At 45.6% G+C, this 14468-nt stretch overlaps 1 protein-coding gene across 2 annotated transcripts in view; it reads right to left on the bottom strand.

The window, feature by feature from the left end:
• ADAMTS19 (ADAM metallopeptidase with thrombospondin type 1 motif 19) overlaps positions 1-14468 on the bottom strand; it is a 248877-nt gene that overhangs the window by 67742 nt on the left and 166667 nt on the right. For both annotated transcript variants that reach the window (XM_060235511.1, XM_060235510.1), the window contains exon 11: positions 7045-7146. In XM_060235511.1, coding sequence (XP_060091494.1) covers positions 7045-7146 — 102 coding nt within the window. The remainder of the gene's footprint in view (positions 1-7044; positions 7147-14468) is intronic.

A 14468-nucleotide genomic window follows, 5' to 3' on the forward strand; every position in this document is an offset into this window, starting at 1 on the left:
ATTTCACTTTTGGCCTTAACCTACACCTTATCTCATTATGCTGGAGAATGTGAATATGTGTAATATGTGTAATGTGAATTTGTGTAATATCATATGGATTAACAGTGTTGCTTGAAATAACAGCACTGAACTTTGACATTATGAAAATAAGGTCCATCAAAAGAGCTGGCTGCTTTTGTATCTTATAGCAGCTACTGGAAGTCTCTAGTAAGGCCTACTGACTTTCAGCAGCGACCACAAAATTGATATAATTTATGAAGTGGGCCTAGATTGTAGAGACATAATCATTACTCTATCTTGAAAAGGCATGCAAGATAAAAATAGGTATTTCAAACTGATTTCCATTTGGAGCTTTGCGCCTGTTTGTCCTTTTGTTTCCATTGAAAGTATATCTGGGTTTTCATCTTGTGTACTTTATGATTGTGCATAATCAAAAAGAATCCATAGCTTGGGCAAAAGTCATGAATATTTCTTGAGTTATTTTATGCTACCCTTTTAAAGTCATTTTTGATAAACCAAGACAGTAATTCAGGAGGAACAGTATGTGTGTTGAGTGTTCTTAATAGGCACTTGAGAGTTATTTGGTAACATAAGTTTTTTAAATCTTTAAATTGAAAGTCATACAAGTGCAAAATCCATCTGAGACACACATTATGAGGATATAAAATATGTTGTGCAAGATTTTGGTAATAGAAAGCAATAAACTTATTACAATTATCCAGAATAATTTTTTTTTGTCAAATATGTGTTCAGCATCTCATTCAAGTTGTATAGGAGAGCCAGTTTGGTGTAGTGGTTAAGTGTGCGGACTCTTATCTGGGAGAACTGGGTTTGATTCCCCACTCCTCCACTTGCACCTGCTAGCATGGCCTTGGGTCAGCCATAGCTCTGGCAGAAGTTGTCCTTGTAAGGGCAGCTGCTGTGAGAGCCCTCTCCAGTCCCACCCACCTCACAGGGTGTCTGTTGTGGGGGAGGAAGGTAAAGGAGATTGTGAGCCGCTCTCTCTTCGGAGTGGAGGGCGGGATATAAATCCAATATCATCTTCTTTTATTTACAATGTATTATTACCATTTTTACATTTCACACAAAATAGTTTTATGAGTGGCATTTTTATTCTAACAATGTTAGTTTCCACTATCAAGAAATGTGCCAGTTTTTTATCCTGCACTATCAGTATGTCAATTTTATTCTATTATAACTTGCAATTGTAATGCACAATACACATGCAGCTGAATTTCAAATCAGGTGATGGCTAAAGTAGTAGGGTAAGTTGTATGTATTGAAAAAGAAAAATTAATTTCTTGCACTCTAAATGTGTGTGATCATGAAGTTCTCATCTTATTGTTTTTCATCAAGGGTCTATAGTTAAGAAACAATTTTGTCTAAGAAGACACAAGTAATTCCTGAGGAAAGTATAAGAGTGCCTGAACCGTGCATATTAAGTAACACAATGACTGGTATTAATGTGTAATTTTCACTGTACACAGACACTTCTAACATGGCAGCAGAACAGAAGGAACTGTCCCACTGTCACTAGTGACGGCTTTGTAGAAAGTACCTCTGTGCCGTGAACGCTTGTGAATGAGACATTCTGGAGAAACAATTTATCTTGGAACAGTTACAGCTGGTGTTCCAACAGCAGAGAGAAGAACAGTGGAAGAAAATTTGTTTGCGACTGCAGACCCAGCGTACTTGAAAGTTAAGGGAGGCTTGTAGCAGCTATGGAATTACAACATGAGGGATAAAGAGAATTGTGCTTTTTCAGCCAGTCAAAACTGACCCAGGAGCCCAATTGTAGTTTAACCCAGGCAGGGGTGGCTGTGAAAACACAGATGGTAGATGAGCAGCTGATGGTCCTGGATATAGAATTGTGCATTCAGTAGCTGAAAATCAAGGAGTTGCTCTGCCCTACCTGTCAGAAGAGTGGAGTGAAAAGCTACAGCAAGCCCCGCAGATGGAGAAAATGTCTTGAAGGAAAGTGGGCTACAGTCTGCAATCACAGGGGGAAAATGTCTTACAGGCTTCATCTTGCCTATACCCATGGAAGAGAATATGCACGAGCAAAAGCTAAATCTCTGATTCAGCCACAGTGCTACCCCCATATGCTTTCCTGAAGCTAATGAAGCCAAAGATGTAGGCAAATTGCATATTGGATTACACAAATAATTAATGCAATCAAATGTCAACTCATAGCAAGACGGTCAGGTTCCCATAAGGTTCCTGTGAACAACTGTCACATCCCTTTATCAAGGGCTTGTGTTTTCTACAAGGAATCTTCCTCACACCCAAACTGAATGATTGACCGCTACTTGTGGGGCACTAATGTGACATTCTGCTCTTCTCTTGGATGGCACTTGGTCTTTTCTTGGCCACTGTGTGACACAGAGTGTTGGACTGGATGGGCCATTGGCCTGATCCAACATGGCTTCTCTTATGTTCTTACTCAGGAAATGCCAATACTATTTTCCTTCTAAATAAAGTATTTAAGTACTTAATCAGACATGATAACTTCATTTTCTGTCCCACTAGCGTTCTCCTTGGAATAGTTCAAGTAACAAGACACTTGTTCCCACTACTGAAAGGAAAAGGTGCAACATTCAGATATAAAAGACCTTACTTTTAGCCTCAATTTGGGCTGTTTTTCCCCAGGTGACACATACCAACCCACCCACTGTGGTTCATTTGGGAGCTTTTATGTGATGCAGTGGATTTTGTGAAGATTTCCCTTTTAAATATTCTTTGCTCCAACTTAAAGGGGAAACAGCACACTGCAAAGCCTCTGTGAAAGTTCTTCCTGCAGTCAATCTGGAGGGGTCTTAGCTTTGGTTTTCCCCTCTTTTTCAATTATTTAACAGAGCTTTTTAATAGAAATAACGAGTTCAGCTGTCAATGGGAGGGAAAGTTGTCAGGCTCCACGGAGGGAGGCTTGTAAGAATGTTGTCAGGAAATGAGGCGATGCCAGCAGTGAGTGGTGAAGAGACAGGGCATGTGAACACTGTCCTTGCATGTCTCAATCCCACTTGCAGCTTTTCCAACCCCCTCCCCCATGTGAAAGCAGCCTAGGTTAGGTTCAGTTTTACCCCAGGACTATCCCTACAGCACCATGACTCTCGACAATATTCATGCTTCAGCAAATCAGGCAATGTATGAATCTTTCTCTTCTCTCTTGGAGGAAGAGCATATAAATAATACACTGCATTGCCTCATCAAATTTGCCTTCTCTTTCTTACCTACCTTTCTTTTTCCTAGGGTGATTACAGACCGGCACTTTGGGCCGACTCAGAGACAGCTCTGAAATTTTCCCAAAAAATCCTTCCACACACAAACATCTGCTGCCTATCCCCATCCTGTACTCACCCTGTCCTCTGGCCTGGTCCACAGGCTGGCTCAAAAAGCTACCACTTCCGAAGTGGTAGCAAATTTTTGAGCTGACAGCCAGTCGCCCCACCGGTGTCTGGAAGCAGAAAGGCACAAGTGAGGTGCCTTGACATGTGAAACCACCAAGCTATCCGAAGCCACTTCCAGCTCCCCCCCCCCACTTAAAAACTGTCGGAAGTGCTTGAGCACGTGAGACCTTGAGCGCTTAACTTATTTTTTGGGGAAAAGAGTGATCCGGCTTCTGAGGTGCCTCCACTCTTTTCCAGCCAGCCTAATTTGGGAGACTTCCTAACTGCCCCAAACTGCTTGTCTGTTATCACCCCTATTGTCCTAATTATTTACTAAGGTTAATTTAATTCAATTAGAAATCACTCCTCTCTCTCATTTCCCCAAATATCATCCCAAGGATATGAATGCACATATGTACACTTATTTATTTATTTATTTAATTTATATTTGGACTTATATCCCGCCCTTCTCACCGAAGTGTCTCAGGGCGGCTTACAACTTACATTGCCATCCTAGATAGAGTTACACCCTTTTAAACTAGGCCTGCCACCAGTCTCAAAATCTCCCAGCATTTGCCAAGGCAGTGAGGGTAACCCTACTCTAAATCAATGGACTTAGAAGGGTGTGACTTCGTTTATGATAGCAGGGTCTCACAGGCCATGGCTTAGGAGGTACATATGTAAATAACATATGTGAGTATTCCCTGTTCCCCGGCTTCCCTGGGTGGTTTGACTAACAGAAGCCTGGAGTGATGGGTAAGGAAAAATCCTTTGCAGAGTTTCTTTGCCCAGTGTTGAGCTCAGCAAAACCTTGCGTGGGGGCCAGGCTCCTATAGCTAACGTGTCTAAGAGAGATGCCCTTCCAGTGGTAACCAACCTAAAGTCTGTGAGTTATGTGAAAAACAGAGACTGAGTCCATCAGCACCATTTTGAATCCTGCCATGTTTATGTGACTATGATGACAGCCGGAAAGAAATTTAAGTCCTGGCTTGAGAGGATGAGCCTCAGTGGTTCCATAGAATATGTCACCAGACAAAGACTTGTGGAAAGACTTTGATATCACAGCTGATGTTGAATAGGTCTGGAAAACAGTTCAGAAGTAGCTAAAGGCCATCTTTTCACAGACATTTCAATCAGAAATTTCATTTGCTCTTTTCAGAGATGTGCCTGAGGGAGGATCCTTTGCAGAGTTTCTTTGCCCAGTGTCGTGTGGGGGCCAGGCGCCTATAGCTAATGTGTCTGAGAGAGATGTGCTTCCAGTGGTAGCCATCCTAAAGTCTGTGAGTTATGTGAAAAACAGGAGCGAAGCCTCATTCATAGCTGAGAGGCCCAGCCCATATTAAAGCGGGTAGGGCCAATTCTAGCAGCACTCATCCTCCTACCTCCCTTCCCCTTCTGCAACGGCGTGCTCCGCTGCCCTCGCACGCTCACAGGAGTGCTGCTAGAATTAGCCCTACCCACTTAAACATGGGCTGGGCCTCTTAGCACTAAACCAGGCTTCGCTCTGGCGCGAAGCCTCGTTCAGTGATGAGAGGCCCAGCTTGTATTTAAGCGGGTAGGGGCAATTGTAGTGGCACTCCTGTGAGCACGGTGGGGGGCAGGCGGCAAAGCTCACCACTGCAGAAGGGGAGGGGGGAAGGAGGCGGCAGAGGTACTTTTGGAGGGGCTTTACAGAGCCCAGGAAGTGCAGCACTCCACCTCCCCTTCCTGGGCATCCTGGAGTCTGCCCGCAGAGGGGGACCGCAGGCATCGAGTCTGTTTTGTCTGGGGCACCATGTGCCTCAGGGCCGGCCTGTGTTCAGTCTTGAAGGCTTGTGGGGTGGAGATGCACTTGCTATTAACTGTTTTATGACTCCCCTACAGTAAACGAGAATTAGAGACAATCGATTTTTGTAAGAGAGGCAAGGTATTTTGAGTTACAAAAGTGCTGTAATCACAACAATTTTGGCAATTGTTGAGATTTAGATTTCTTTAACTGCAAAGCTTTATAGTAGATTTGAATCCAGTGGCATTGTAAAGACTAACAAGATTTTCAGGGTATGACATTTTAAAAGTCAAAGCTCCCTTCAAAGCTTTATGTTTGGTTCAATTCTATGTGCAAGTATTTCAGGGTGGAAAGAAAATGGTGAATTGCCTGAAAGTGCATACACAGTTAAAGAAGGTTTAATACCTTAGATTAACCACTAGATATCTTTCTGGACTGCAGCTGTTGGGGCCAAAATGGAATTTTGCACAAAACCTTGCACAACACCAAAATTAATATGCTAAGAAGCAGGATGAATACTCCTTTCCAGTGAGTGGAATTAATTGATCCAGTTCTAAATTTGTACTAGAGCTCTTCTGCAAGCAGAAATGCAAGAAAAAAACAGCAGTATCCATACAAGTCAAAACTTACTTTCTTGTCACTTTCAATGTAACTAAATCTGTGGATGCTTAAATCTAGAAACTGAAGCCATGGACAGGACAGAACATTCCATAAACCTGAAAAAAGCCTCAGGTTTTCAGTAAAATTTGATATTTACAGAAATACATTGGGAGGTATTCTTAAATAATGGAAGCAGTGCTTTTAGATTTATGAAACAAATGGCCACTTCTAGACAACCTCTAGACAACTACAACAGTACTGCCAGCCATCTAGCCTTGGTTTCTGTCAGTAAAAGGCAGGGGGTATGGGTCTTTAAGGGAAGATTAATCAGGGCCAGCAACAACCAACAGATGGATCACTAACACCTAACTTGCATGATTCACACAAGATTGGCTGCTTGTTACCGCTTAACAGCAGCCACTCCACAAAAGCCAGTGTGGTGAAGCGCTGAGAGTTTTAAAATAGGAAGGAGACCTATGTTCAAACCCTCATTCTGCCGTGGAAACTCAATAAGTTATCTTGGGCAAGTCACACACCCTGAGGCTAATCTACCTCGCAGGTTTGCTGTGAGGATAAAATAGAGATGAGGAGAATTATGTAAACTGTTTCGGGCCCTCATTATGGAGAAAGTAAATAAATAATAGATATAGCTGAAGATGGAAGGCAAATAAAGGATAGGTTTGTTGGTAGAGGGAAGGAGAGAAGGAAGTAGGGAAAGGTTAGGGGATAGGGGTTTCCTGGAGAGAAAAGGAAATAATGTGGGAGATGGGAAATGAGGTATATTACACAAATCACTGTAGGTTCCCCGGCTCATGTCTGAGCCCAACCCAGCAGGCTGCTGCATGCAACTGGTTTTCCTGAGTAAAGGCTTCCTGCGTGAACCACAGAAGGAAAGCTGAAGATAGAGCAGCAGATAAAGGTAGGCTGCATGGGGGGGGGGGGGGGGGGAAGGAAAGAAGGAAGTAGGAAAAAGAAGCTTTGAGGTTTTTAAGTGAAGGGAACCAGGAATTAATGGGGGAGGGGAAATTGAGATGTCACCCATAACTAATTATGGGTCCTGTGCTTGAAAATTTCTAGTGATAGGCCACTAACCATCAATTTTAGTAGTGAGCTGGCCACTTACAGTTTCTATTTAATTTGAGAATAGTAATTAATTAAAATATAAAAATACAGTCTGCTGACCATAACCAAATGAAAGAAGATTATAAAATTTTAAATAACAGACTGGCAGAATCAAGACTGCAAAAACAAGTCAATTCCCAGTTATTTTTGACAGATAATGTTATATGGTACCTTTCCAATATCACAATCAGTTCCATCCATTGGTGGATCCAGTTTTGTTTTACATTCCTTTTCCCCTTCCACTTTACACCACAATCCAGTGCAAATAACATGCTGGAAAGAAACAGACGCTGATAATACAATAAATATTAATAAAGAACTGTTCTGCATCAATTTATCTATTTACCAGTTGTATACATTTAGAATGCTTCTGCTCATGCAAATCCATGGTTTCCCAGGCAAGCTTTCCCTTCCAGTGCTGTAGCAGTCCATACTGGTCCTAAACTTCAGGAGACTCTTAATGGATAGCGGAAGATGGAATGCCTTAGCTGATTTTTATGTTAAACACATATATTGCACTGTGTCAGGAGGTTCACCTAATGGGTATATTTTAGATAGATTTACAAAGAAAAAAATAGGAGACACCGGGCATTAGATCAGTAGGGATATCGTAGGGAAACACACCAAAGATTAGAAAGACAGTGGTCCTAATAAAAGAAGACTAGAGATAAAGTTGAGTTAATAAAGCATCAAGTAGTCTAAATACAGAAATTCTAAAACTGAAACAAATTGATGGTAACAATAATGCATTCAGCTAACAGACTGATTGAGCTAACAGAAACATTCAATATAGATAGCACATATTAAAGAGGTAATCTTATTATCTTCAGTAAACCTAACTGCTTATGTAAGATAAGTGAATAGTATTTTAGGACTGAAGATTAGATGCTTTTAAAATCTATTAGATGATGAAAACACTTGGAACAGTGACAAAGCATTACAATTTTTCCTTTGAAAGTCAGCCTGACATGTACAAGCTTGACATTGTTTTGTACCTTTCCAATTTAAACTATCATATGTAATCTAATAATAATTGAGAGTGCACCAAAAAGGCCTCCAGCAGTATTTGCAGTATTTTAGGAATCCAGTATTTTGGGAACATCATCCAGAAAACTTTAAGATTATTACAGTCTAGGAACAATGGCAGAAATTCTAGTTCAGTCTTTTCTAAAACAACATAAGTAGGAAAAAATCAGTTGTTAAAATATAGTTCAGCAGCCACAGTGTCAGTAAGGGAACATTACAGGGCCCCTCTGTTAATGTCTCTTCCATCTTGGTGCAGGTTCCAGCTTTACTCAACATTTTGTATCTAAGTCAGTAAACAAATCTTCAGCACCTACCAAGCTCCCGGGCTGGGCGGGCATTCTCCTGCATGGGAGGCTCCTAACCTGCTGGCCTGCATTGGGTTGGCAGGGGTATCATCTCCCGATGTCACTGGCACAATGTCACTTGCAAACGGTACCATAGAGTTTCCCTCCCAAATTGCTGGAGCATCTGGGAAAACCATAGAGCTTCCTCAGAAGCTCCTAGAGCAGCCGGCACATGATGTTGCCAGTGTGATGACATCACTTGCAAGTGATGCCATTGTACCATGCGCATGCAAAGAAGTCCCTCATTGAAGGCTGCAGGGGACTTGGCAACCCTACCTAGAATACATATGTTCAGGTTACACATGGTATCAACAGGCCAGATGTTAATCAGGACCTTAAAGTTCATGTGTATGTATATATGTATAATTCCTAGTTATAAGATGGAATGCCCCAGAAACTATGGAATACTCTCCCTGGAAAAGTTTGCCATGGCTGTTCCTTGCTGGCATTCACCATCTTCTGGTCTGGCCAAACACCTACAAGTTGTTGAAGGTATTGCTTATGTAGTAGAGCCATTGCTTTGGAAAACTGTTTATGAGACATTAAGATGCTTTTGATTTGGCAGATCCAGGACTGATGCTGGCAGATTCAGGACTTTTTTTGTAGCAGGAACTCCTTTGCATATTAGGCTACAAACCCCTGATGTAGCGGATAAAATCGCATCGCTCCGTTCCGACTTCCCTGCCACATTAGATACAGTTAGTGAACCTGAGGCTCCGTGCCTGTCTTCGGATTGTGTCCTGGACGGCTTTGGCGCGCTCAGCCTGGAAGAAGTTGACAGGATCCTCCTATCTGCACGCCCAACAACTTGTAAATTGGACCCATGCCCCTCCTGGCTTATTAAGACCTGCCAGAGGGAGCTAAGATATCCTATACGGGATATCATAAATAGATCCCTACTGGAGGGACATTTTCCATCAGCGCTCAAAGAGGCGGTGGTACGTCCCCTCTTGAAGAAAACAACGTTAGATCCGACCGAATTGGCACACTATCGGCCGGTATCAAATTTGCCCTTTTTGGGCAAACTTATAGAGAGGGCAGTGGCGTTGCAGCTACAGAGCTTCCTGGAGGATGCTTCTGTCCTTGACCCCTACCAGTCTGGTTTCCGCCCGGGCCACGGGACGGAGACGGTGCTGGTCGCCCTGGTGGATGACCTTCGGCGACATCTGGATCAAGGCGGCTCGGCGGTGCTGATGTTGTTGGACCTATCGGCAGCGTTCGATATGGTCGACCATCGGCTTCTGGCGTGCCGCCTTGCCGACGCAGGGATTCAGGGGTTGGCCTTGCAATGGCTTTCCTCTTTCCTTGACAGTCGGGGACAAAGGGTGGCGATTGGGGAGGAACTGTCCCGGAGACACACGCTTGATTGCGGGGTGCCTCAAGGGGCGGTGCTTTCCCCGATGTTATTTAACATCTATATACGCCCCCTTGCCCAGATGGCCCGAGGGTATGGGCTGGGTTGCCATCAATATGCTGATGACACCCAGCTCTATCTGCTTATGGACGGCCGGCCTGCCTGCGCCCCAGAAAATCTGGACCGGGCGTTACAGGCAGTGGCTAGGTGGCTTAGGCTGAGCGGGCTGAAGCTGAACCCGGCGAAGACAGAGGTCCTTTGCTTGGGTCGCTGCGGCCCGGGAAGGGAAATCCCCCTGCCAGTTTTTGACGGCGCTCCGTTAACAGCGTCGGGCAGGGTCAAGAGCCTGGGGGTGCTGTTGGAGCCTTCATTGACGATGGAGGCTCAGATAGCAGCCACTGCCAAGTCCGCTTTTTTTCATCTTAGGCGGGCGAGGCAGTTGGCCCCCTTCCTGGAACGTGACGACCTGGCAACAGTGATTCATGCTACGGTCACCTCGAGGCTGGACTACTGTAATGCCCTCTACATGGGGCTACCCTTGTGCCGGACCCGGAAACTGCAGTTAGTGCAGAACGCTGCTGCCCGGCTGTTATTAGGGCTCCCAAGACAGGAGCACATTCGGCCGGGGCTCCAGGGTCTGCACTGGCTGCCAGTAATATTCCGAATCCGGTACAAGGTGTTGGTCATTACCTTTAAAGCCCTATATGGCCTAGGACCTGCCTACCTTAGGGACCGTCTCTCCCCACACGTTCCCCAGAGAGTACTACGCTCAGGTTCACAAAACCTGTTGGTAGTCCCCGGGCCAAAGGAGGCCCGTCTAAAATCCACCAGGGATCGGGCCTTCTCAATAACGGCACCTTATTGGTGGAACCAGCTGCCGGAAGAGGTGCGGGCCCTGCGGGATCTAGGGCAATTCCGCAGGGCCTGTAAGACAGTCCTCTTCCGGCAGGCCTATGACATTAACTGACAATGAAAAATATCTTGGATGGAACAAAATGTATCTATAGGCCGCCGGTTTTATTCTATCTTGTTTTTATTAATTTATGGTTTAATTGTATTTTTAAATGTTTTAAACTGAAGTTGTTTGAATTATTATGTTGTAAGCCGCCCTGAGACACTTAGGTGAGAAGGGCGGGGTATAAATCTTAATATAAATAAATAAATAAATATAAATAAATAGCCAATCCTCCTGGATCTTACAGTAAGCCCTGTAAACTCTTGGAGGATTGGCTACATCAGGGGTGTATGGCCTAATTGCAAAGTAGTTCCTGATACAAAAAAAGTCCTGGGTAGATCAATACAATTGTTATACAGGCACAAGTAATTATAATCTATATTGAGGATGGGAAGGTGAACCATAAATAGTTTTTAATAAATAAACATTAACCCACACAGGCAGAGATTTAATTTCTAGAGCCCTTAGGAGGGAGTTGACCCCTATGAAGCAATCAATACTTACTATTTGCACTAACAAAAATTTAAGAAGTTATGTTCAGAGGCAAAATAGGTATGAAATAGTGAAACTGTTTACAAGGGATAGGTATCAGACTGATCCTGGTAAACAGAAGCAACATTATAATTAAGAAAGTTTGCTAAGGAAAACAAATAACTTATTTCTCACATTTTGTATGATACACATTTGTGAGTTTCAAGTTAGCAAAGTAAAGTATTTCCTTATGGAATATTAGGTATTTATCCAGTGATCTCCAACCAAACATAAATATACCATACACATTGCTTCCATTTAGGTGGTTTACTCTGCACAGGGACAAAAAAGTGCTCATTCTCTGTGCTTTGGAATCTTATAGGGCTGTCAGATTGGTAAAGGATTTAGCAAATATTTACCAAATAGAAGCCTTTTTGGTAAATATTCAGAAATGGGGATTCCATATAGGCTTTTGAGCCTGTTTTGTATTTCCGAATACCTGAATTCTGAATATGGTATTATTCGGAAATATTCGGTAAAGCTATTGCTTACATAGAAAGCAATGGGGAAAGGCAAAAGGCAGTCTGTGATTGCATTTCCCGTCTTTCCCTGGCTTTTTCCCACCTCTGGCTGGGGTGAGGGGGAGGGGAGGGGGGGAGGCCTCTGACCAATGAGCCATTCATTTTTGCAGATTGCAAATGCCTGACTTTGCAGGACCCTGCAGGGCTATTTCTGTTATGCAAAGTAGAGGGAAGGTGTCAAGCTCGACTGATTCTGACCAAAGACTGTTGGGTTCTGCCCTGTCAAAACCAGGCCTGGGTAAAATCATGATGAACCAGGAGGGAAGCCATCCTCACACGTGACATGTGGCGGGTGAAGATGGCCAACGCAGAGGCGGCTAACCCGGGGCCAATGGAGCCAGAGGAAATCGACACAATCGTGGTCATCCCGGTGCCCGATGAATGCCCTGATTCGGATGGGAAGGACCCGGAGGCGCCAAGCCCGAAAGATGAGAAGGACGAGGTGCCCAAAAAGTTCTGAGAGATGGTTCTGAAAGATGAGATGCAGGCCATGACCAACAGGATGGCTGGGGAGATCACCAGAGAGATCTCTCGATCCTTAGGGTTGCCAGGACCCCGGAGGGTCCCACAACATCTACCGGTCCTCCCGCCGGTGGCTCCGGTGGCCCGGGCAGCACCATCTCTGGCTGGACCGGCGCCCAGGCCAACCACACACACCCCGGCGCCTAGAGATGGGGGTCGGGGATGAGAGCTGGATGCCATGTTCGATGGGACCCAGAGAAGGTGGAGTACTTCACGATCCAGGCAAACAGCTACAAGCACTACTGGGGGAACATGTTCCCGGATGAGTTCAGTTGAGTGGACTACCTGGGGTCGAAGCTGAAAAGGGCTGCCAAAAGGTGGTACGTGCATCTGTACGAGTCCATGAGCCCGGAACTGGACTATGTAGCAACGTTCCTTCAGGCTCTGCTGGCTCAGCACGAAGACCCTCTCCAGGAGACCCAGGCATTGGTGGCCCTGAGAGACATGCAACAGGGGCCAAAATCAATCCGAGAATATGCTGCAGATTTCCGGGCCAACGCGGCAAAGGTGAGAGGGTGGAGCGAGCTCATGAACATTGAACACTTCATCCAGGGTCTAAATGCGGGCATATTGGATCATGCCCTCACCCAAGCCCGACCCACTACCTTGGTGGGTTGGATTCAGTTAGCAGCTGAGGTGGAGACCAATATGAAGCATGTGGCCATGCAGCGCCAGCAGCAGAGCGGGAAAGGGGGCCAGGACCCAAAGACGACCCCCAAAGCAGAGGCAAAGAAACCGACGGGGGGAAGCGGCGGGGGAAAGGCCGGGGGCCCCCGCAAATGTTTTCAGTGTGGAGATCCAGGTCATCTGGCGAGCAGCTGCCCCAACCCCCCATGGGCACCACCGAGTGCACCCAAACAAAGCACCCCCATCCCGAAGAAGACCCCGAGTCGCCCTAAGGATACGGTGAAAGGCAGCGTGGCGACCATCAGGGAGTCGGACGAAGACGCTTTCCTGGTGGATGAGCTGAGCGAGTTGGTGTGGATGGACGAGCCATCGGGAAACGAGAACAACCTGCTCTGAAGGGTGCCAACCAGCAGGTCACAGAGGAATCGGCACCACTGAGGGCGAGATTGACTGGGTCGCTATACTTTGTACCAGTGAAACTGTTGAGCCCCAAACTTAAAAGGTTCATGCAAGTGAGGGCCCTGATTGACTCTGGGTGTAATCAGGAGCTAATTACCCCCAAACTAGTAGAGGCCTTGGGCCTGGCCACCACGGCCCTCCCCTTCCCGATACAGTTTGAACAAATGGATGGGTCAGTAATGTGGGGGGAACCCTGTGCCCTAGAGACCCAATTCCTGCCGGTGGGGATCGAGGAGCATTGGGACCAGGAGTCGTTCGTAATTGCTCCCTCTTGCTCCTACCTGGTGGTTCTGGGAGTAGGGTGGCTGGCCTGGCACAAGCCCAGCATTCGGTGGGGGGATCAAACCATAAGGTTTGTGGACCCGCTATGCAAGACCCACCTATGGAGCTTAGAGTGGGGACCGAGACCCTCGCCATCGAAAGAAAGGGTGTGCCTGACGGTGGAGGAGGGCCCTGTGATCCCGCAGGCATATCGGGACCTAATGGGGGTGTTCAGTGAACAGGGTGCAGACGAACTGCCACCCCATCAAAACACTGACTATGCCATAGAATTAATATCCAGGCAATCATTGCCAGAAGCCAAACTATATCCAATGGGATGGGCAGAAAAAACCGGAACTGCGCAAATTCTTAGACCAGAACTTGAAGCGGGGCTTCATTTGGCCGGCAACAGCCCCCCATGCTGCCCCGGTCCTGTTCAGGAAAAAGGATGACTCGCTTAGGCTTTGCATGGACTTTCGCGGGATAAACGCGATTTTGACCTCTAATGCCTACCCCATCCCCCTCATCAAAGACTTATTAAGCACAGTGTCTGAAGGGAAATTTTTTACAAAACTGGACTTGAGGGATGCGTACTTCAGGGTGCGCATAAAGGAGGGGGATGAGTGGAAAACGGCTTTTAACACTCCACTGGGACAGTTTGAGTATTTGGTGATGTTGTTTGGGCTACAGGGAACCCCGGGGGTATTCATGAACTTTATAAATGATGTGCTGAGAAAGTTTTTGTTCAAGGTGGTGGTGGTGTACCTGGATGACATCATTATTTATTCGCAAGACAAGAAATCCCATGTAAAATTGGTGTGAGAGGTATTGAGCCCCCTGTTGAGTCACAAACTGTATGCCAAATTGTCAAAATGCGAGTTCCATAAGACGGAACTAGACTACTTGGGATTTCGAGTGTCTGCGAAGGGGTTGGCGATGGACCCAGCAAAAGTGCAAGCCATTCTGGATTGGGCTCCCCCGAGGACACGTAGACA

Source organism: Heteronotia binoei, chromosome 4 (genome assembly GCF_032191835.1).
Source record: "Heteronotia binoei isolate CCM8104 ecotype False Entrance Well chromosome 4, APGP_CSIRO_Hbin_v1, whole genome shotgun sequence".
Classification (NCBI taxonomy): Eukaryota; Metazoa; Chordata; class Lepidosauria; order Squamata; family Gekkonidae; genus Heteronotia; species Heteronotia binoei.